Source organism: Phyllobates terribilis, unplaced genomic scaffold, assembly GCF_046119375.1.
Source record: "Phyllobates terribilis strain yellow unplaced genomic scaffold, ASM4611937v1 Scaffold_11__3_contigs__length_659146591, whole genome shotgun sequence".
NCBI lineage: Eukaryota > Metazoa > Chordata > Amphibia > Anura > Dendrobatidae > Phyllobates > Phyllobates terribilis.
Window position 1 is genome coordinate 396,917,441 of NW_027362771.1, and position 21,929 is coordinate 396,939,369.

The following is a 21,929-nucleotide window of genomic DNA, read 5'->3' on the forward strand; positions in this document are numbered from 1 at the left end:
CGTAAATAATAAAAGGTAACGTTTTATGTAGTGCAATACTGTGAACTAATTTGCAATAAATGATACACTCGATAGTATCCATTTAACCGGTGAAATACCTTCTCATGCACGATAGTCATCATTAGGGTAACCATGTCTGAGGGGGAACAAGGAATTAAGATCATAGACAACCTTTGCAGTACTATATAGTAAAAAAAAAAAAAAAAATTGCTAGTATGCTACTTTAATAATGCAGTTCATTATGAATCTTATGCGTGATCTTATTATTGGGTGCGAATGCTAAAAATATGAATGAATAAAATAATAAATAAGGATAAAAAAAGCACTCAGAACAAAGATATTTTATGGTTTTTAATCAATAAAGCACACGCACACAAAACTGCATCCTCTCCGCAAATTTAAAAGTAAGAATGATAAAACAAAGTAACAAACAGTAGTTAAAAGTAACAATTCCCAATTAGTACAGGACATTGAGTCTTCCTCATTCTTCTCACCCAGTCAAATTCCCACCTGCCCATCTTCCCCTCACTATTTTCTTAAAGGAACAGGAAGTGTTTAACATTACCACTTCCAGTAGTCACCAATCTTACCCAACTCTGAATAACAGGTTTGCCTAAAGACACAACAAGTGGTGGTGGTGAAGGTTGTACAGGACAATTATTAGGGAAGAAACACCCACAAGCAATCCTTGCTTCTGCAGCGCTGCCACTCCGCTGGTCTGCAGCAGTGATGTCACTTCTACAACATGTGTCCCATGCAAGGACTAAAAGGTGATGCATAGGACTGCTGAGACCAATGATTGGCTGCAGCAGTCACATGCTGTAGACATGACAGCATCGCTGCAGCCCTGTCTACCAAGACTGCCGGTTTTGTTCATTTACACTTATAAGCAGGGCTGGCATCAGTTTTTCATTAAAAACAGGGTCATTTAAATCAGCATTATTCGTAAAGATTCAAGAATGACTCAAAAATTCATTACCAAGTTATTTTTACAGTAAATGTGCAATAAAAAAAAAGTAACATCCACTCCATATTGCCAGTAAAACGCTGCAGCTGAGCAATTAAATTCAGAAACAGTCTTCAGAAATAAGTGGCGTCCCTCTTAACATAACTGGTCAAGCACACAAAATTAATGGTATTGCAAATCTGCTACAAGATATGTCTGCAGTGAAAAATAATATAGTTTTATAGATATCAGAAAGGCTGTGACTTGATTGTGAATGCGACCTAATAAGGACACTGAAAAGTCGTGAACAAAAGAAAGGACGTGATTTCAGTGCAATATAGTAATAAAATATCGGCTATGGATTGCATTTTATAGGAAGTCTCTTAGATATTCTGTTGGTGGGTCTTCAATCAGCTTCCACTGAATGGTAGGTCACACAGGAATGATACTTATCGCTCAATGTTGATAGGAAGAAGTTGCATAGGAGTCGTCCTCTTCATGCCTAGAAACAAAGAAATAAACGTGGAAATCATAGTAAAGATCGGGATACGCAAGACCAGACAGTACTGCAATCCCAGCTATCAAATGTGAGGACTACAATACATTGGCAGGGAAGATTCATGCTTTGTGTTAACAGTATTTTTTATTATCCCCTTCTTCAGTATAATTAAGATGTTAACAGTTCATAGAATGACCACCCAGAATTAGACTTACTTTGGCACTTTCCACGAGGAGAGACATTACCCCTTGGACCCCAGTCAGAGGCCTCTCATACAGCCAAATCAGATCTCATGCTCAGCACTGAGGAGGGACAACACCCAGAAACACGTGTCTGCAAATTGAGATTCTGGTTTGGCTTTCATCCCAAGTCATATTGTAAGGCTTGTTAAATTGGTCGATATTCACTTTTAGGATTGCTACTTCCAATAGGTGGCACTATAGGTCAAGCCCTCTTCCTCTCTGAAGAGGCAATTTGCAGATCACTGAAGGAACTCAAGGTCATAAACTTAGAGGTTTTCCATCTTAAATGGGTAGTCCAGGCAACTACAAAATTTTCCGTAACCACTTTAGCTTCCCGAATCCTAACAGAGTATTATATCTATGTATCGAGCAATTGTCAAATGGCAGCCAGCATGTAGTTTGCATACTTATGATCACATGCCAAATAGATTCTCTTTTACTTCTCTCAATGTTTCATTGAGAAAAGTGGGTAAGAGTCTAGTCTGCATGTGACTGCTAGAATACAAACTACATACTTGCAGTCACAAATCCTAACAGTGTGTGTATATTACACTATTATGATTTGGCAAGCGGCAGTGATTGACGAAAGTTTACGCTGGGCTGGATACCCATTTAAGCTGAAAAACCTCTAAGGTTAACACATTGCGTTCCTTCTGTAATCTGTTAAGACTTTAAATTTATATTGAAGAAGGAGGAAATAAAAAAATGCTGACAAAATGCTTGTTTGGCCCCAAATTTCACAAGATGGACCATGACTTGCATTACGGTTTATAGACAAGCGCCAACTAGGAAGCTGGTGCAGGAGTAGATCAAAAAAGTATAGGACAAGTGTCATAAGATGACCCCAATGATATTTTTTTCATTTGGTGTTATCGCACTAAGGCCTCCTTCACATGTACTTGTGGTATCCATTTTTTTCAGATATCACAAACTAGCCATTATAACCTATGCTGCTGTGCACATGTCCGTGTTTTTACATGGACTTTATATCCATGCAAAACACACAAAGACATGTCCGTTTTTTCCTGGCGGCATGGATGACAAGGGCCAATACAAGTCTATGGGTCCATGAAAAACATGCACAGCACACAGATGGCATCCGTGCGCTGAGCATGTTTAAAATTGTAAAGTATAGGAGACTGTTTGTAATTTCATTCTTTTTTAATCCATAAGGCAAAAAAAAAAAAAACTGATGGCACACTGATCGAAAACACTGACACCGGTACTGTTTTTCCCGGTACCGGTCTTATACTTACGTGTGAAGGGGACCTAATCAGCATGGAGCAGGGGTGGGCAATTAATTTTCCCGAGGGGCCACATGAGAGACTGTGACTGTTGGGGAGGGCCGAACCAATAGGCTGAAATTAATTCTGCTCAATATTAATATTAACATATTAATTCTAATTATTATTATTAATGATTACATAAATATGAATTGTGTAACTTAATATTGAGCAGAATTAAGTGTGCTGACATCCCCCTATATACAGCTTGAGCCCCCACACAGCCTCTCTATATACAGCATGAGCCCTACACAGCCCCCCATGTCCATTATGAGTCCCACACAGCCCCACAAGGCCAGCAAGAGCCCCACACAGCCCCCCCATGTTCAGCATGAGCCCCACACAGCCCCCTCATGTCCAGTATGAGAGCCCAAGAGCCTCCCCAGTGTCCAGCATGACAGCCCTCCCCAGTGTCCAGTATGACAGCCCTCCTTAGTGTCCAGCATTAAAGCCTCCCAGTGCCCAGCATTAAAGCCCCTCAGTTTCCAGTATGAGAGCACCCCTGTGTCCAGCATGACAGCCCTCCTTATTGTCCAGCATGAGAGCCCCCCAGTGTCTCCAGCATGACAGCCCTCCCCAGTGTCCAGCCTGACAGCCCTCCCCAGTGTCCAGCCTGACAGCCCTCCCCAGTGTCCAGCCTGACAGCCCTCCCCAGTGTCCAGCCTGACAGCCCTCCCCAGTGTCCAGCCTGACAGCCCTCCCCAGTGTCCAGCCTGACAGCCCTCCCCAGTGTCCAGCATGACAGCCCCCCCCAGTGTCCAGCATGACAGCCCCCCCTGTGTCCAGCATGACAGCCCCTCCTGTGTCCAGCATGACAGCCCCTCTGTGTCCAGCATGAGAGAGCCCCCCTGTGTCCAGCATGAGAGCCCCTCCCTGTGTCCAGCATGAGAGCCTCCCTGTGTCCAGCATGAGAGCCCCCCTGTGTTCAGCCTGAGAGTACCCCCCCGTGTCCAGCATTAAAGCCCCCCCTTCGTCCAGCATGAGAGTGCCCCCCCTGTGTCCATCATTAAAGCCCCCCCTATGTCCAGCATATACTTACCTCACTCCCTGTTCCCCTGGCGCTCCTGTCTGAGAAGCACTGACTCTCCGCAGTGCACAGGCTGACGCCATCGCGTCAGCTGTTTCTAATGCTGATTGATGGAAGAGCGAGGTAGCGGCCCCTCCTCCACCAATGCATTCACCGCGGATTGAGACCGCGGATTGAGACAGCGGTGACGGCGTGTGGGCGGGCAGTGACGGCGGGCAGTGACGGCATGTGTGTGAGCTGGGAAGGGCATAGTGCGGCCCGTGGGCCACTGTTATCAGCCCCTTGGCAGTCTTGGTCCACGGGCCGGACTGGAACAGCCAGAGGGCCGCATGTGGCCCGCAGGCCGCACTTTGCCCAGGTCTGGCATGGAGTAAGGGACACTTTTACTGCCATTGAGTCACCTAATTTTACAGGTTTTTACCATAATTCTCATCTGAAATAAGTCATCTGTTGTTCTGGTTTCAGTAAACCTCTTTGTATTTAAAATGAACATTTGAAAAGACTAAGAAGAACAACTCTAAAAATAAAATATACGTTTGGGGAGAGTTAACAGGAATTTTTCTTTAGGTTCCTCGATTAAAAGATTGATGGAAGTTCACCTGAACAAGCTCCTAACTTCCCTAATGCACAGGCCAAGGTAAGATTGCTCCAGGTCTTTAAACACTCTACCATTACAAGGACAACTTATACCCAGCAGTAAAAAAAAATCCTTCAGCAAATATTCCAGCTGAAAGACTGATCGATGTTATCAATTCTAGCTCAACAAAGTGGCCAGCACATGACAGCTATGGATGTGTGACATTTACACACGGCTCTTACGATGTTGGTCTTTCAGAAGATTTATACACTCTCATTCATTTGATCCTGTCTAGTCTGCTACAGAAAAGCCAGTACAAATAGGATTAGAATTAGACATGAGCTCAGGTGAACAAATGCTATAAAACATTATATTCCTTTCTATGTAGGAATTAATGATTGGACATGCTAAAGTGTTCTGAAAATACTGAAGAATTAGGAAGTCACGAGGATCCGTAAAAAGCTAAAGGGAAGATGAAGCGGCACAGATTAGTAAGATATACTGTCATTCTGAGACACAAGGCTGTCTTAAAGACCCAGGCATTTCATATTACCAATTTAAGGAATATTTCCGCCAGAAGCATTTATAACCTATCTGCTGGGTGGGTGATTAAGTCCTAGATCTTTGAAATTTCTGACCGCTGGGAAACACCCAGATTGCCGGGAGTACTGCTGCACAAAGAAAAAAAATAATGAACTGGCATGTAGAGCTAAAAGGGGTGGCCCCTTAAATGTTATGATTTGTAGGGGTCCAAGAGGCTGATCCTCCTAGCAATATGCTATCACTTACTAAAGATGGGAAAACCTTGTAACCCTGTCTGATTATTGCTTGCAGATAGAAGCATACAGGTGCATCTCACTAAATTAGAATACCAAAAAAGTTAATTTAGCTCAGTTCCTCAATACAAAAAGTGAAACTCATATTATATAGAGAAGTGATAGTGAACCTTTAGAGACCGAGTGCCCAAACCGCAACCCAAAACCCACTTATTTAATCGCATAGTGCCAACACGGTCATTTAACCTGAATACTGAGGTTTTAGTTTAGAAAAACAACTCATACAGAGAGCAGGCGAAGGGAACCGAAAGCAGCCACAAACAGGAGCAGGGGTATGAGACTGCAAATATAAAGAATATGCTCCCCCTTCCATCCTGGTATATGTTTGCCCATTCTTGTATATATGTTGCCCCCCCATCCTTGTATATGCTCCCTCCATCCTTGTATATATGCTGCTGCCCCCATCCTTGTATATATGCTGCTGCCCCCATCCTTGTATATATGCTGCTGCCCCCATCCTTGTAGATATGCTGCTGCCCCCATCCTTGTAGATATGTTGTCGTCCCCCATCCTTCATCCTGGTACATGCCCCACCCATGAATATGCTCTCCCATACTTGTATTTGTGCTGCTGCTCATCGCATAATAAAAATAGACAAACATAATAAACATTCCTACTCACCTTCCTTCCTCTCCCGCGCCCCGTCCAGTCCTGAAGCCGGCAGCTGATTTCAGGGCGCATGAAGTCACTGCCAGCTGCTGGCAGTGTGTATTGCAGCGTACGGACCTGGCAAGTTTGTGCGCTGCAATACACTTCAGCTAGATGTGTGTCAGAGAACGCACATCTAGCTGAAGTCGGTGGGCTCCAAGTACTCACCCGCCGGGCCCGGTCCTAGTGCTGAGGCGATGGCGTGCGTGCCCTTAGGGAGGGATCTTCGTGCCCTCTCTGGCACGCCTGTCATAGGTTCGCCAGCACTGATATAGAGTCATTACAGAGTGATCTATTTCAAATGTTTATTTCTGTTAATGTTGATTATTATGGCTTACAGCCAATGAAAACACAAAAGTCATTATCTCAGTAAATTAGAATATATTTTATAACAACAGCTTGAAAAATTATTTTAAAATCCAATATGTTGGCCTACTGAAATGTATGTTCAGTAAATGCCCTCAATACTTGGTCCGGGCTCCTTTTGCATCAATGCGGCGTGGCATGGAGGTGATCAGCCTGTGGCACTGCTGAGGTGTTATGGAAGCCCAGGTTGCTTTGATAGCAGCCTTCAGCTCGTCTGCATTGTTAGGTCTGGTGTGTCTCATCTTCCTCTTGACAATACTCCATAGATTCTCTATGGGGTTAAGGTCAGGCGAGTTTGCTGGCCAATCAAGCACAGTGTGGACAGGTGCCAAGTCCTGCTGGAGAATGAAATTTCCTGGTAGACGGCTGCGCTGACTTTGGTCTTGATAAAACACAGTGGACCTACACCAGCAGATGACATGGCTCCCCAAACCAAACCATCACTGATTGTGGAAACTTCACACTAGACCTCAAGCAGCTTGGATTGTGGCCTCTCCACTCTTCCTCCAGACTCTAGGACCTTGATTTCCAAATGAAATGCAAAATTTACTTTGCATTTACTTGGCGTGTCAATGACTGCCTTCTGGACATCTGTCAAGTCAGCAGTCTTCCCGATTGTGGAGCCTACTGAAACAGACTAGGGGACCTTTTTAAACGTTTAGGAAGCCTTTGCAAGTGTTTTTTGTTAACTATTTAAGAAATTAAATAAATTAACTTTTTGATGATATTCTAATTTAGTGAGATGCACCTGTATGCTGGCTGCGTAGCATAGCCATTAAGAGCAGCAGGTGGTAATTAAAGTGGTTGTCCGGTCACTTTGTGTGACTGCAGACTTGAGAATCCTCACATCGTGCCCACTGAGCACTGGATTCTCCGGTACTAGGAACAGCGGTCATGTGACAGCAATTATGGGATATGCATACTTCCGGCCACATTCCGACTAGAGAGGTGCGAACTCGCTCAATACAAGTGCACTGAACAAAGCCGGAAAGAGTCTAGCAGGAATGTGGCCAGGAGTATGCATATCGCATACTTGCGGTCACATGCTGACACCGGAGAACCCTCACAGCACACAGGTCAGTGGCTTGCAGAGTATGCCATGAGTAAGCACTGTTCAGACTTATTGGTTTGAAACACGTAGGCCAACAAAAATGTCTTCCGTTTTTAATTATGAAACATGTTTTACTATTAAGGATCGAATAAAGATATTTTTATCAAGACACAGTGCCAGATTACTCACACATTGTGTCTGTGGGATTCCTGTTGTAGCTTGTTTAATACTATGGTATTGCAGTTTATAGTCTAAGCAATCAGATGACTGCAGGTTAAGGTCCCCTAAGGGACTAAAACATATATTTTTAAATATAAAAAAGAAATATAAATATCAAGTTCAAATCACCAATCTTTCACTCCCATTATAAAGAAATGAAGGAAAAAACAAAAAACAAAACAAAAAAAAAACACCACATAAAATGGCATTGCTGCATTCGTAAAAGTCCAATCTTTCAAAATATAAAATGAATTAACCGTATTGCTAAACGCCATTAAAAAAACAACAACAGAGGTGCAGTTTTTCCAGTTGCTACAACACCAAAAAAACCCCAAAAGAACAAAACACTCAAAACATCGTATCCATCCCAAAATGGTATCAATAAAAAAAATAAAAAAAATAAAAAAGTTAGCACACCAAGCAAGAAACAAATCCTCACACAGCCCCATCACATAAAAATGAAAACGTTATGAGTCTTGGGACATAAGATTAATAGGGGTGCCCAAACTTTTTCATATAACTGTACTTAAGCTTAATGTTTTATAAAAATTGGTGTTTTTGCAACAGCTATTTCAGTTTGATATATGTAATAACTGTTGGACACAGTAATGTTTCTGCCTTGAAATGAGGTTTATTGTACTAACAGAAAATGTGCAATCTGCATTCAAACAAAATTTGACAGGTGCATAAGTATGGGCACCCTTATCATTTTCTTGTTTTAAATACTCCTACTGACTTACTAAAGCACTTTTTTTGGTTTTGTAACCTCATTGAGCTTTGAACTTCATAGCCAGGTGTATGCAATCATGAGAAAAGCTACTTAAAGTAGCCACTTGCAAGTTTTCTCCTGTTTGAATCTCCTCTGAAGAGTGGCATCATGGGCTCCTCAAAACAACTGTCAAATGATCTGAAAACAAAGATTATTCAACATAGTTGTTCAGGGGAAGGATACAAAAAGCTGTCTCAGCGGTTTAACCTGTCAGTTTCCACTGTGAGGAACATAGTAAGGAAATGGAAGAACACAGAGACAGTTCTTGTTAAGGCCAGAAGTGGCAGGCCAAGAAAAACATCAGAAAGGCAGAGAAGAAGAATAGTGAGATCAGTCAAGGACAATCCTCAGACCACCTCCAGAGAGCTGCAGCATCAACTTGCTGCAGATGGTGTCACTGTGCATCGGTCAACTATACAACGCGCTTTGCACAAGGAGAAGCTGTATGGGAGAGTGATGCGAAAGAAGCAGTTTCTGCAAGCACGCCACAAACAGAGTCGGCTGAGGTATGCAAAAGCACATTTGGAGAAGCCAATTTCTTTTTGGAAGAAGGTCCTGTGGACTGATGAAACCAAGATTGAGTTGTTTGGTCATACAAAAAGGCGTTATGCATGACGGCAAAAAAACACAGCATTCCAAGAAAAACACTTGCTACCCACAGTAAAATTTGGTGGAGGTTCCATCATGCTTTGGGGCTGTGTGGCCAATGCCGGCACCGGGAATCTTGTTAAAGTTGAGGGACGCATGGATTCTACCCAGTATCAGCAGATTCTTGACAATAATGTTCAAGAATCAGTGACAAAGTTGAAGTTACGCAGGGGATGGATCTTTCAGCAAGACAATGATCCAAAACACTGCTCCAAATCTACTCAGGCATTCATGCAGAGGAACAATTACAATGTTCTGGAATGGCCATCCCAGTCCCCAGACCTGAATATCATTGAACATCTGTGGGATCATTTGAAGAGGGCAGTTCATGCTCGGCGACCATCAAACTTAACTGAACTGGAATTGTTTTGTAAAGAGGAATGGTCAAAAATACCTTCATCCAGGATCCAGGAACTCATTAAAAGCTACAGGAAGCGACTAGAGGCTGTTATTTTTGCAAAATGAGGATCTACTAAATTTTAATGTCACTTTTCTGGTGAGGTGCCCATACTTATGCACCTGTCAAATTTTGTTTGAATGCAGATTGCACATTTTCTGTTAGTACAATAAACCTCATTTCAAGGCAGAAACATTACTGTGTCCAACAGTTATTACATATATCAAACTGAAATAGCTGTTGAAAAAAACACCAATTTTTTATAAAACATTAAGCTTAAGATTAATAGGGGTGCCCAAACTTTTTTATATAACTGTACAATTTTTTTTTTTTAATTTTCACTTTTATTTACCACTTAAAAAAAAACACAAGTACAAAAACAAACAAAAAAAACCCACAACAAATAGTACAGGTTTGGTATTAGGGTATGTGCACACGATGCAGAAATGCTCAGGATTTTTTCCTGAGCGTTTCTGCATCTCTCTGGCAGGAAAAAACGCATGCGGATTGTATTAAGGAGCATAAATATTCAGTGCTCCCCACGCCCCATGGGCGTGAGGAGCAGTGAATATTCATTTTCTTTAGCAGCGGGGACAGTGTAGGCTGCAGCGGGCGGCTGCTGCCTCCTGTGCCCCTCTCCTCCACCGCTACCCCCACATATATATATACACCCCCCCCAACATTCAGACTATAAGATGCACTCCCCATTTTCCTCCAAAATTTTGGAGGAAAAAATTGCATCTTATAGTCTGAAAAATACGGTACATGTCTGTCCTTCTCTGCAACGTTTAAAGAAGTTGTCCACTACTTTACATGAACCCTCCAATGTATCCCCCTGGGGCCCAGAAGTGTTTTTGTAAATACCTTGCGGTGCCTTTTCTGCCTCTGAGCGGTGCCATCGGTGGCCGCTCAGAGGCATCACGTGACCCGTCACTGACGTCACGTCAAGTGAGGCGTGACATCAGTGATGCGCTCCCCGTGGTGGCTGCTGGGCTGTGGGCGGGGTTACCCCGTGTGTCACACCCAGCATCCAGCGCGCGCTTTCCCAATGAATGGGGAGAGGCAGAGCGCGCGGTGGATGCCGGGTGTGAGTGACGCGCAGGGTAACCCTGCCCACAACCCAGCAGCCACCGGTGGAACGTGGAAGAGGGACCCTCGGCTGCAGCCTGGACTTGTCGTGATGTCAGTGGATGTCAGAGCCGGCTGCAGCCGGGGTTTACGTGATGCCTGTGTGCGGCTAGTGATAGCGCCGCTCACAGGCAGAAAAAGGCACCACAAGGTATTTAGAGAAACACTTATGGGTCCTGGGGGAATACATTGGGCGATCATATAAAGTAGTGGACAACCCCTTTAAGAGAAAACATAGTTTGAAACTGAACCGGACCAGTCACATCTCTCTCTGTGGTCACAGATAGGCTTTTCAAAGAATTGTACAGCCAGGCTCTGATTCAGCTCCTCTGTGGCTTGGGCAACCATGAATCTAGTGACCAGTTCCCTTTCAGGATCTGTTCACATTGAGCAACCTCTAATCTGGCTGATGGCAATCAGTTATCTCGGGGGTGGGGGTGGGGGGGGGGGTTTACTGAAATCCATGAACTGTCCTTATAATGAGTGACACCTCAAGACCCTACTGTCTATAAGAAAGCAGCTCTTTATGACACTGGCTTAAAACAGGGGTACCCAGAGAAGGGAAATTAAATGAATATTTTGACAGCTGTATTGGTAAAGATTTTATACACTACATATATCTGCCCAGCAAAAACACAGCTGAAGGCCAAGCATTAGATTCACAATAGGGCGAAATCAACATATCAGACAGAGGCAAATGCAGGGTTGTAGGCAAAATGCCAGAGAACACTCAGCAAAACATTATGATTGAGGTTTTAAATAGGAAGCACTACAGAGCTCACCGCAGGGTCCACTCCTGCCCTACCTCTATTATATTCACTCATCCGCCTCCTCTTACCAAAGTGGTTCAATTAGCCTTATCTGGACATCTGGTCCTCCAACCTCTCAGCCAGTCACTACATGACACATCCATACTGTAGACAACAATGGATGGCTGGAATACAATTGGATAAGTAGGACACTGTTCATACAGTGCAATCCATGTACAGAGGTAAATGGCTCCAGCTCGCCTGGTGAATGCAGAATCACAGATCTGACGCTTATCAAATGGATTATATGATATTAGAAAGAGATAGAATAAGTATGCATCTACACAAAGGAACTCCGAGTGGAAGAAAAAGCGCAAGTCTGTTTAGATTCCATCGAAGCTCAAAATATATGTCAGACTTGACACAAATGTGTCTCGCAGAGAATACAGCATGACATGCATGTCTAGCAATGGCACATGTGAGGAGCAATCATCCTCCTGTCAGCGCTGTGTAATGAATGAATTAGGCTGTAATTTAGTTATCACTTATCTGAATGCCTCCACTTCTGCTAATCATCCCTGTATAAATGCCTGTCAGATCAGAGCCACACAGCAAGGTAATCAGCAGATGTGCCTGAAGACTTCTAGCTGTTGAAGTGGCAGTTACCATTGTATCACACGTTCAGGAACAGACTACAGCGCTCGTACGTGTAACGAACAAAGCAGATACATACTATACTGTATTAGAAGCCAGATACTAAAGTGCGAGTAAGAGCGCGGTCTTGCTACCGCATTCCCTACGCAAAGTTAAAGCTGCTTTTTGTGTCCATGGCAGAAACTGCCTAGATTTCCATGCTCTGAAACTTACAATCTGCTCCTTTTCAGTGGATTCCAGTTCTTCAGCATTCTACCAGAACTACAGGTGCTGGAACTTCCTTTCCTTCACTTCCCAGCAAGTACTCTGCTTGTCTTTGTCTAAAAGCTTGCCTGTCCTGAAGTGAAAGTCCATTTCTATAGTATGCAGTTTAATAAGAACTATATTGAAAAGATGAGCACTGCAAAATAATTATTCAAGAGCGCTTTAAAAAAGGTATATTAACTGTAATACCATAGAGAAAAAGCAATACAACATGGAGATAAACTGCATCACCCACAATATTGGAGAAAATACAGATTTCCAGTAATATATTGCAAATATAAAATATAACAAATACACACATTTAATGCCACTTAAAACTATGTAAGCTAAGCATACAGGTACTGCTCACAAAATTAGAATATCATCAAAAAGTTAATTTCAGTTCTTCAATACAAAAAGTGAAACTCATATTATATAGAGTCATTACAAACAGAGTGATCTATTTCAAGTGATTATTTCTGTTAATGTTGATTATTATGGCTTACAGCCAATGAAAACACAATCTAATTTACTGAGATAATGACTTAACAAAAAACACCTGCAAAGGATTCCTACGCGTTTAGAAAGGTCCCTTAGTCTGTTTCAGTAGGATCCACAATCATGGGGAAGACTGCTGACTTGACAGATGTCCAGAAGGCAGGCATTGACACACTCCACAAGGAGGGTAAGCCACAAAAGGCCATTGCCAAAGAAGCTGGCTGTTCACAGAGTGCTGTGGAAAGTTGAGTGGAAGGAAAAAGTGAAATAGAAAAAGGTGCACAAGCAACCGGGATAACAATCCTTTCAAGGCTGCGGTTAAGAAAAGGCCATTAAAAATTTTGGGGAGATTCACAAGGAGTGGACTGCTGCTGGAGTCATTGCTTCAAGAGCCACCACACACAGATGTATCCAGGACATGGGCTACAAGTGTCACATTCCTTGTGTGAAGCCACTCATGACCAATAGACAATGCCAGAAGCGTCTTACCTGGGCCAAGGAGAAAAAGACCTGGACTGTTGCTCAGTGGTCCAAGGTGATGTTCTCAGATGAAAGTAAATTTTGCATTTCATTTGGAAATCAAGGTCCCAGCGTCTCCAAGAGTGGAGAGGCCACAATCCAAGCTGCTTGAGGTCTAGTGTGAAGTTTCCACAATCAGTGATGGTTTGGGGAGCCATGTCATCTGCTGGTGTAGGTCCACTGTGTTTTATCAAGACCAAAGTCAGCGCAGCCGTCTACCAGGGAATTTTAGAGCACTTCATGCTTCTCTCTGCCGACAAGCTTTTTGGAGATGGAAATTTCACTCTCCAGCAGGACTTGGCACCTGTCCACACTGCTAAAAGTACCAATACCTGGTTTATAAAGAACAGTATCACTGTGCTTGATTGGCCAGCAAACTCTCCTGACCTTAACCCCATAGAGAATATATGGGGTATTGTCAAGAGGAAGATGAGAGACACCAGACCCAACAATGCAGACGAGCTGAAGGCTGCTATCAAAGCAACCTGGGCTTCCATAACACCTCAGCAGTGCCACAGGCTGATCGCCTCCATGCCACGCCGCATTGATGCAGTAATTGATACAAAAAGAGCCCGACCAAGTACTGAGTGCATTTACTGAATATACATTTCAGTAGGCCAACATTTCAGATTTTAAAGTCATTTTTCAAGCTGTTGTTATAACGTATTCTAATTTACTGAGATAATTACTTTTGTGTTTTCATTGGCTGCAAGCCATAATCATCAACATTAACCCCTTGTAACTCCCGGTTCAGTGAGGGCTCCAGCGGTGAGCCCGCACTGAACTGGGCACATGTCAGCTGATTCTTACAGCTGACATGTGCCCGCAACAGCCGCGGGTGGAATCGCGATCCACCCACGGCTGTTAACATGTTAAATGCCGCTGTTAATCTCTGACAGCGGCATTTAACATCGCCGCACAAGAAGCGCGGCCTTAGCCCTGCCCATCGGTGACCCCGTCACTTGATCGCGGGTCACCGATGAATGGGCATGACAACCCTGGGTCTGCAGCAGACTCCAGTGGTTGTCATGAGCTGATCACTATGAGCGCCACCTAGTGGTCGGCACTCATAGCACAGGAGCATTTCTGCTCCATAGAGGTGATCTGCTGATCACCTCTCGATCAGACAAGTGCAGCTTCTAGTCTCCTATGGAGACTATAGAAGCATGCAAAAAGTGAAAAAAAATGGTTTAAATATTAAAAAGATAAAAAAAAAAATATAAAAGTTTAAATCACCCCCCTTTTGCCCCATTCAAAATAAAGTAATAAAAAATAAACCCCACATACATATATTTGGTATCACCGTGTTCAGAATCGCCTGATCTATCAATATAAAAAAAATAATAATAATTCTATCAGTAAACGGCGTAACGAGAAAAAAATTCTAAATGCAATAGTTATGTTTTGATGGTCGCCGCAACATTGCAATAAAATGCAGTAACGGGCGAACAAAATATCGTATCCACCCCAAAATGGTATCAATAAAAACTTCAGCTTGGCGCGCAAAAAATAAGCCCTGATCTGGCTCCAGATCCCGAAAAATGGAGACACTATGGGTCTTGGAAAATTGAACCTATTAAACAAAAAAAAAAAAAAAAACACTAAAAAAAGAACCTATACATGTTTGGTGTCTACAAACTCGTAATAACCTGGAGAATCATATTTGCAGGTCAGTTTTAGCATTCAGTGAACGTGGCAAAAAAAATAAAAACATCTGTGGTATTGCACTTTTTTTGCAATTTCACTGCACTTGGAATTTGTTCCGTTTTCCCGTACACGATATGGTAAAACCAGTAACGTCGCTCAAAAGTACAACTCGTCCTGCAAAAAATAAGCTCTCACACGGCCATATTGACCAAAAAATAAAAACGCTATGGCTCTGGGAACAAGGGGAGCAAAAACGAAAATGCAAAAACGGAAAATCCCAGGGTTGCGAAGGGGTTAACAGAAATAAACACTTGAAATAGATCACTCTGTTTGTAATGACTCTATATAATATACGAGTTTCACTTTTTGTATTGAAGAACTGAAATAAATTAACTTTTTGATGATATTCTAATTTAGTGAGAAGCAACTGTACCATTAGAGAGAACTAATGAAAACCATTACAGTACCAAATCCAAATTGAGAATCAATTCCTAACCCACCTAAATCTATACCAATTTATAGAATATATGTAATTCTTGAATACATATTTCCCTTTGTCAGTAGTAACAATGATGGCCAAAAAAAATGTACAAAATGTGTGTAGTACTTAAAATATAACTTACAAGAATTGTGATACCCCAAAAAAGTATATATACAAAAAAGGGATACTTAGATAGCAAGAGATGAGGGCACTGGGATCACAGGCGAATACCATAGGTGTAGCACTGCCCTCAAGTGCAACGTCCACCAGCAGGGAAAGACCAAAGGGGCAGTGCAACTTGTAGTGTGCCTTTGATCCCAGAGCAGTCACTTCTTGCCATCTACAGTGATGCTTGAAAGTTTGTGAACCCTTCCGAATTTTGTTTAAATTTCACCTAAAACTACATTACATTTTCATACAAGTTCTAAAAGAAGATAAAGAGAAGCAAATCAAACAAATGAGACAAAAATATTAGACTTTGTCAATTTTTATTGAGGAAAACAATCCAATATCATAGGTCTGAGTGACCCCCTCTATCATCCTTGAGCAGCAATAACAGCATCCAAATATTCCTGGTAATTGTTGATTATTGCACATTGGTTTGGAGAAATTTGAGTCATTTCCTCCTTACAAAACAGCTTCAAATTTGGGTATATTGATGGATTTTGTCCCATGAACTGTGCTCCCTTCACGTCCTTACAAGACATTTCTGTAGGATTAAGGTCAGGATTTTGACTTGGCCATTCCAAAACTTTATCCTTCTTTTGTAGAACGTGTGCTTTGGGTCGCTGTTAGGCTATGTGCCCACAATGCAGAAATGCTGCATATTTTTTCCACTTCTCCCTGGCAGGAAAAATGTATGCGGATTTTACATGCGTTTTTCCTGCCAGGCAGAAGCGTTTGTCAAGCGTTTTTGCATGCATTTCTGCATGCGGGTTATCAAGCGCTTTTACAAGCGATTTTAGCCTCACTGCCGGCATGGATTTATATAGTGTGACCAAGTAATAGTTAAAAAAAAAAAAAGAATAAGAATGGTGAAAAATAAAAAAATAAAGATTATACTTACCTTCCGATGGTCCCTGGTCTCCCCGATGTCTTGAGGCGGTGTGAAGGACCTGCGATGACGTCACCGAGTCATGTGACAGGTCACGCAACCGCTGTAGTCAGCGGTCGCGTGACCTGTCACATGACTTAATGACGTCATGTCAGGTCCTCTCACACCACCGCGAGCCACCCAACACCCCGCATGCATCGCTATGGAGACCGGGGGCCATCGGAAGGTAAGTATAATCTTTATTTTTTATTTTACTTTTTTTTTTTCTTATAGTTTCTATGGTACCCAGGTCTGGATGAGATTCTCCTCTTCTCCAGACCCAGGTACCATCCGCACATTGAATCGCTTCATATCCGCGTGTGCACATGTAGTGATGCGGATATCAAGCGTTTCAATGCAAGTCAATGGCGGAAATTATGCTGCATGTCCGCAAAATTAATGGACATGCTGCGTATTTTTCCGCAATGATAATCCGCAGCGGAAATTTCCGCATGTGCACAGCACATGCGGATCATCATTGGGGACCATGGGGCACGTATTATCAAGCGTTTTTTAAGCGTTTTCGCAGCGGAAATTCCACGGCAAAAACGCTTGAAAAACGCATAGTGGGCACGCAGCCTTTTGCTGCATGACAAGTTCTCAAGATTCAGCTCAAGGACAGATGTCCAGACATTTTCCTTTATAATTTGCTGATATAATTCAGAATTCATTGTTCCATCCATGATTGCAAGCAGTCCTGATGAAGCAAAAGAAGACCAACACAGGATAGTGATTCACAGATGGTATGAGGTTTTTATGCAGTAATACAGAGTTTCTTCTTCGTCAATGCTATATATATGGCATTGGAGCTCCTGCTGCCGCTCTGCGGTCTGTGTGCCCGCTATTAAAGACCATGAATATTCACTATAACCCATGGGAGTGCATTTTGGCACACTAATTTTTGCAAAATTGTTGTAATTCTGCCATACTGGAGGATTTCTGACAATGAATCGCCTTTTATGGTCATGCCACAGCATCTGAAGCACATTAAGTTCAGGACTTTGACTGGTCCACGCCAAAGTCTTAATTTTGTTTTTCTTAAGCCATTCAGAGGTGGACTTGCTGTTGTGTTTTGGATCATTGACGAGCTGCCGGACATTCTCCTTCAGGATTTTTGGGTAAACAGTAGAATTCATGGTTCCATTCATCACAGCAAGTCTTCCATGTCCTCAAGCAGCAAAACAGCCCCAGACCACCATCAAATTTTGCTGTTGGTATGATGTGCCTTTTCTGAAATGCTGTGTTACTCCTACGCCAGATGTAATGGGACATACACCTTCCAAAAAGTTCAACTTTTGTCTCGTCAGTCCACAGAATATTCTCCCAAGTGTCTTGGTGGTGATCATCAAGATGTTTTCTGGCAAAACTGAGACAAGCCTTTATGTTCTTTTTGCTCAGCAGTGGTTTTCGCCTTGGAACTCTGCCATGGTTGCCATTTTTGCCCAGTCTCTCTTATGGTGGAGTCATGAACACAGACCTTAACTGAGGCAAGTGAAGCCTGTAGTTGTTTGGATGTTGCTGTGGAGTCTTCTGTGACCACTTGGATGAGTGGTCGCTGCGCTCTTGGGGTAATTTTGTTTGGCCGGCCATCCCTGGGAAGGTTCACCACTGTTCCATGTTTTCGCCATTTTTGGATAATGGCTCTCTCTGTGGTTCACTGGAGTCCCAAAGCTTTAGAAATTGTTTTATAGATCTCAATGACTTTGTTTCTCATTTGTTCCTGAATTTATTTTGTTCGCAGCGTGATATCTGGCTTTTTGAGGATCTTTTGGTCTACTTCCTCATGTCAGGCAGGTCCTTATTTAACTGATTTCTTGATTTAGAACAGGTGTGGCAATAATCAGGCCTGTGTGTGGCTAGGGAAATTGAACTCAGCTTCCCAAAGATGTGATAAACCACAGTTAAAACATAAATTAAGGGGGTGGGGTGGGGAGAACACTACACTACAGGGCCCTGTAGATCTGGATTTCTTTTTCCCTTAACAATAAAGACCTTCATTTAAAAACTACATTTTGTGTTTACTTGTGGTATCTTTGTCTAATATTTAAATTTTGTAATCTGAAACATTTCAATGTGACAAACATGCAAAAGAATAAGAAATCAGGAAGAGGCAATGACTTTTACACACACATTATATATAAGGCATTTCATATACAGGTGTAGGGGTGGCGGACAACGGCTATCACGTTCCTAGCCCTGAAGACACCAAGCGCGTTATATGAATACGCGTGTGTGACGTGTATAATATACGTACGCATGTGTGAGGAAAAAAAAAAATAATATATACATACATATAATCCTATTCACATAACGTGATTGGTGTCTTCAGGGCGGCTAGGAACGCGCTAGCCATTCTCTGCCACCCCTACACCTGTATATCAGATGCTTTGTTGTTCAGAAATTATCTTATAACTTTATATAAATGACGTCTTCCAGGCTATTCAGAGGATGCTGCCTGGAAGATAACTCTGCCTCCAGAACTTGCTTTACATGAAGAGGGAGTTACCAGTGTGAGACAAGTAACTAACACAGAACAGGAGAAATGACATTTGTCTTCTTGCTAACACTTTTTTTCTTCTCTCAGTTCAGCTGTATTGTAACAATATTACAGCCCTGTCTGCCTGTGAGCTGGAGGCTGAGGCTGAGAGGAACCTTCAGATGTGTCAGTTATAATCACACACAGCTCTGCAGTGAGATCAGGAGAGCAGAGAGCGGCCATCACACATCACAATGGGAACTCCCCTTCATGTAAAATAAGCTCTGGCGTAAGGCTATGTGCCCACGATGCAGATATGCTGCAGATTTTTTCCGCTTCTCCCTGGCAGGAAAAATGTATGCAGATTTTACATGCGTTTTTCCCGCCAGGTAGAAGCGTTTGTCAAGCGTTTTTGCATGCATTTCTGCATGCGGGTTATCAAGCGCTTTTCCAAGCGATTTTAGCATCACTTGGAAAAGTGCTTGACAACTTGTTCACACTATATAAATCCATGCAACCGGCATGGATTTATATAGTGTGACCAAGTAATAGTTAAAAAAAAAAAAGAAGAATAAGAATGGTAAAAAAATAAAGATTATACTTACCTTTCGATGGACCCTGGTGTTTTCTCTGACGTCGGCGGTCACGTGACCTGTCACATGACTAAATGACGTCACGGCAGGTCCTTCACACCACCACGACCCATACAACAGACCAGACGGAGCAGAGAAAACACCGGGGACCATCGAAAGGCAAGTAAAATCTTTATTTTAAATTCTTTTTTTAAATGTGCTGACACGGATAATATGCGTTTCAATGCAAGTCAATGGCGGCAATTATGCTGCGTGTCCGCAAAATTAATGGACATGCTGCATATTTTTTCGCAATGATAATAGGCAGCGGAAATTTCCGCAGCATGTGCACAGCACATGCGGATCATCATTGGGGACCATGGGGCACGTATTACCAAGCGTTTTTGAAGCGTTTTCGCGGCGGAAATTCCGTGGCAAAAACGCTTAAAAAAATGCATAGTGGGCACGCAGCCTTACGGTATCTTCCAGGCAGCGTCCTGCCCAGAGCCTGGAAGAGGTCATTTATATGAAGTAATAAAAGTTGATTTATCAACAACACATCTGACATGAGGCATACAGGTATCACTCTCCTCAGCAGTCTATAATCTGTATGTCCATATTAATAGGTCAGAAGGGAATCTCTTGCTACATTTGTCCTGAGTGTCTCTCTATACTGCATATTTGTTAATAAAGAATTAGAATGTTCTGCCATATTGTGGAAGTGCACAAATTCTCTGTATGATGTATGCAAATTTGTCACATTGGAAACCAGAACAAAGAAACCACCATCTTATTATTCACTACTTTGGCATCAGATGAGCCTAAACTTTGGGAGATGACATTGACTGATTAAATGAAATCTGGGACAAGTTACACCCATATACATCCCTACCTGTAATACCCATACCAGCTTATTTGCTAATGTTAATAAAAAATAAATGCTAATCTAAAATAAATGAAGAATTTGCACAGTGATTATTTTATACAAAATAACATATTACTTCTTTGATGGACAAAGATAAAAAAAATTATGGAGACTCCTAGGAATGAATTCATATATAAATTATTTATGCTCTAATAATTTATATTATGCATACATATGCTGGACACAAGGCATGAAAATATCAGACATCACCTCGAGCATTAAACTCTAATATTAACCTTTCTCCTCTCCTGGTTGAATAATATACTAGCACTTGCTACCGTCTACATCAGCAGAGCAACTGAGCTCAATGATTGGTTGCAGTGATGTCAATGTGACATCACCGCTGCAGCCAAACATCGGAGACTGGGGCAGCGGCAGAGGCAAAATGCTGGACCTGCGGAAAGTGAGTAGAAAGCAGATTCTTTTTTTTACAATGATCTGTGCACACAGGGAAACGTTTTCTGAAAGGTTACAATGTCTGTAGTGTATGTGGACACACAAAATCTTGAGGTATTGGCCAGAAAAGTGCTGTGTAAAATACACTCGTTTTGCTACGTTTTTTACTCTGTTTTGCGTGCCTTTTTGAGGAGTATTTTTCTAATTTATTATAAACGGGTGTAAAATGCTGTAAGAACACAAACAATTGATGGCTGCAGGTTTCAAATTGCTTCACACCTGCAAGGAAAATATAAGCAACACGTGTATGAAACTTCAAAAATCTCGTTCACTTTGCTGGTACTGTAAAATGCTGCATTTTTTTCACAGAAAAATAAGCAACGTGTGCACATACCCTTAAAGGGGTGACATGTAAGCCCGGGGCCCAATCAGCGCTGGCGTCACTGTCCCCGACTTGTGTCGAATTGAACATGAAGAGCAAGTCCGGGCTGCAGCTGATCTATGACTTTCCCTTCATGATCAATTTGTCCAAAGGTGGGGCCAGTAACGCCAACGCTGAATAAGCGCCGGGCTTACATGTCACAACAACAGCATGAGAGCCCTGGGACCGCAAGTGCGACACCGATGGAACGGAGCCGACACGGGAGTAGAGTATAAGCTTTTTTATTTTATTGGGGCCAAGCGTGGGGGATGAGAAAGAGTTGTCCAAGTAGTTTTATTAAGTCTACAAGTCATCTGTGTTATGTACAAATGCCCTTTGCCCCAAAAGAACAAAATCTTAAAGAAGGGCCTCTTAACTTTGGCTAATAGAAGGCTGTCTTGAGAAGTGTAAATCCTAAAGAGTGAAGGAAATACCAAAAATAATAAGGGACCACAAAAGGTAATATTATCAAGAATTCAAATCAATATATTTTATTCAACAATCAAATATAAAAAACACAAGACTAAAGACATATTAAAAACAAAACAGCTCAGGAGGGGGAAGGGTATGCCCACAAAAAGATGTGTATACATATTATAAACCTTCTCATAAGTAAATG

General features: G+C 42.3%; 1 protein-coding gene across 1 annotated transcript in view; it reads right to left on the bottom strand.

Moving 5' to 3' along the window:
• Positions 1–494: 494 nt before the first annotated feature.
• LYSMD2 (LysM domain containing 2) overlaps positions 495–21,929 on the bottom strand; it is a 46,259-nt gene continuing 24,824 nt past the window's right edge. Inside the window, exon 3 of the mRNA XM_073653038.1 lies at positions 495–1,448. Within this exon, the coding sequence (XP_073509139.1) occupies positions 1,403–1,448 (46 nt within the window). The 3' untranslated portion in view covers positions 495–1,402. The remainder of the gene's footprint in view (positions 1,449–21,929) is intronic.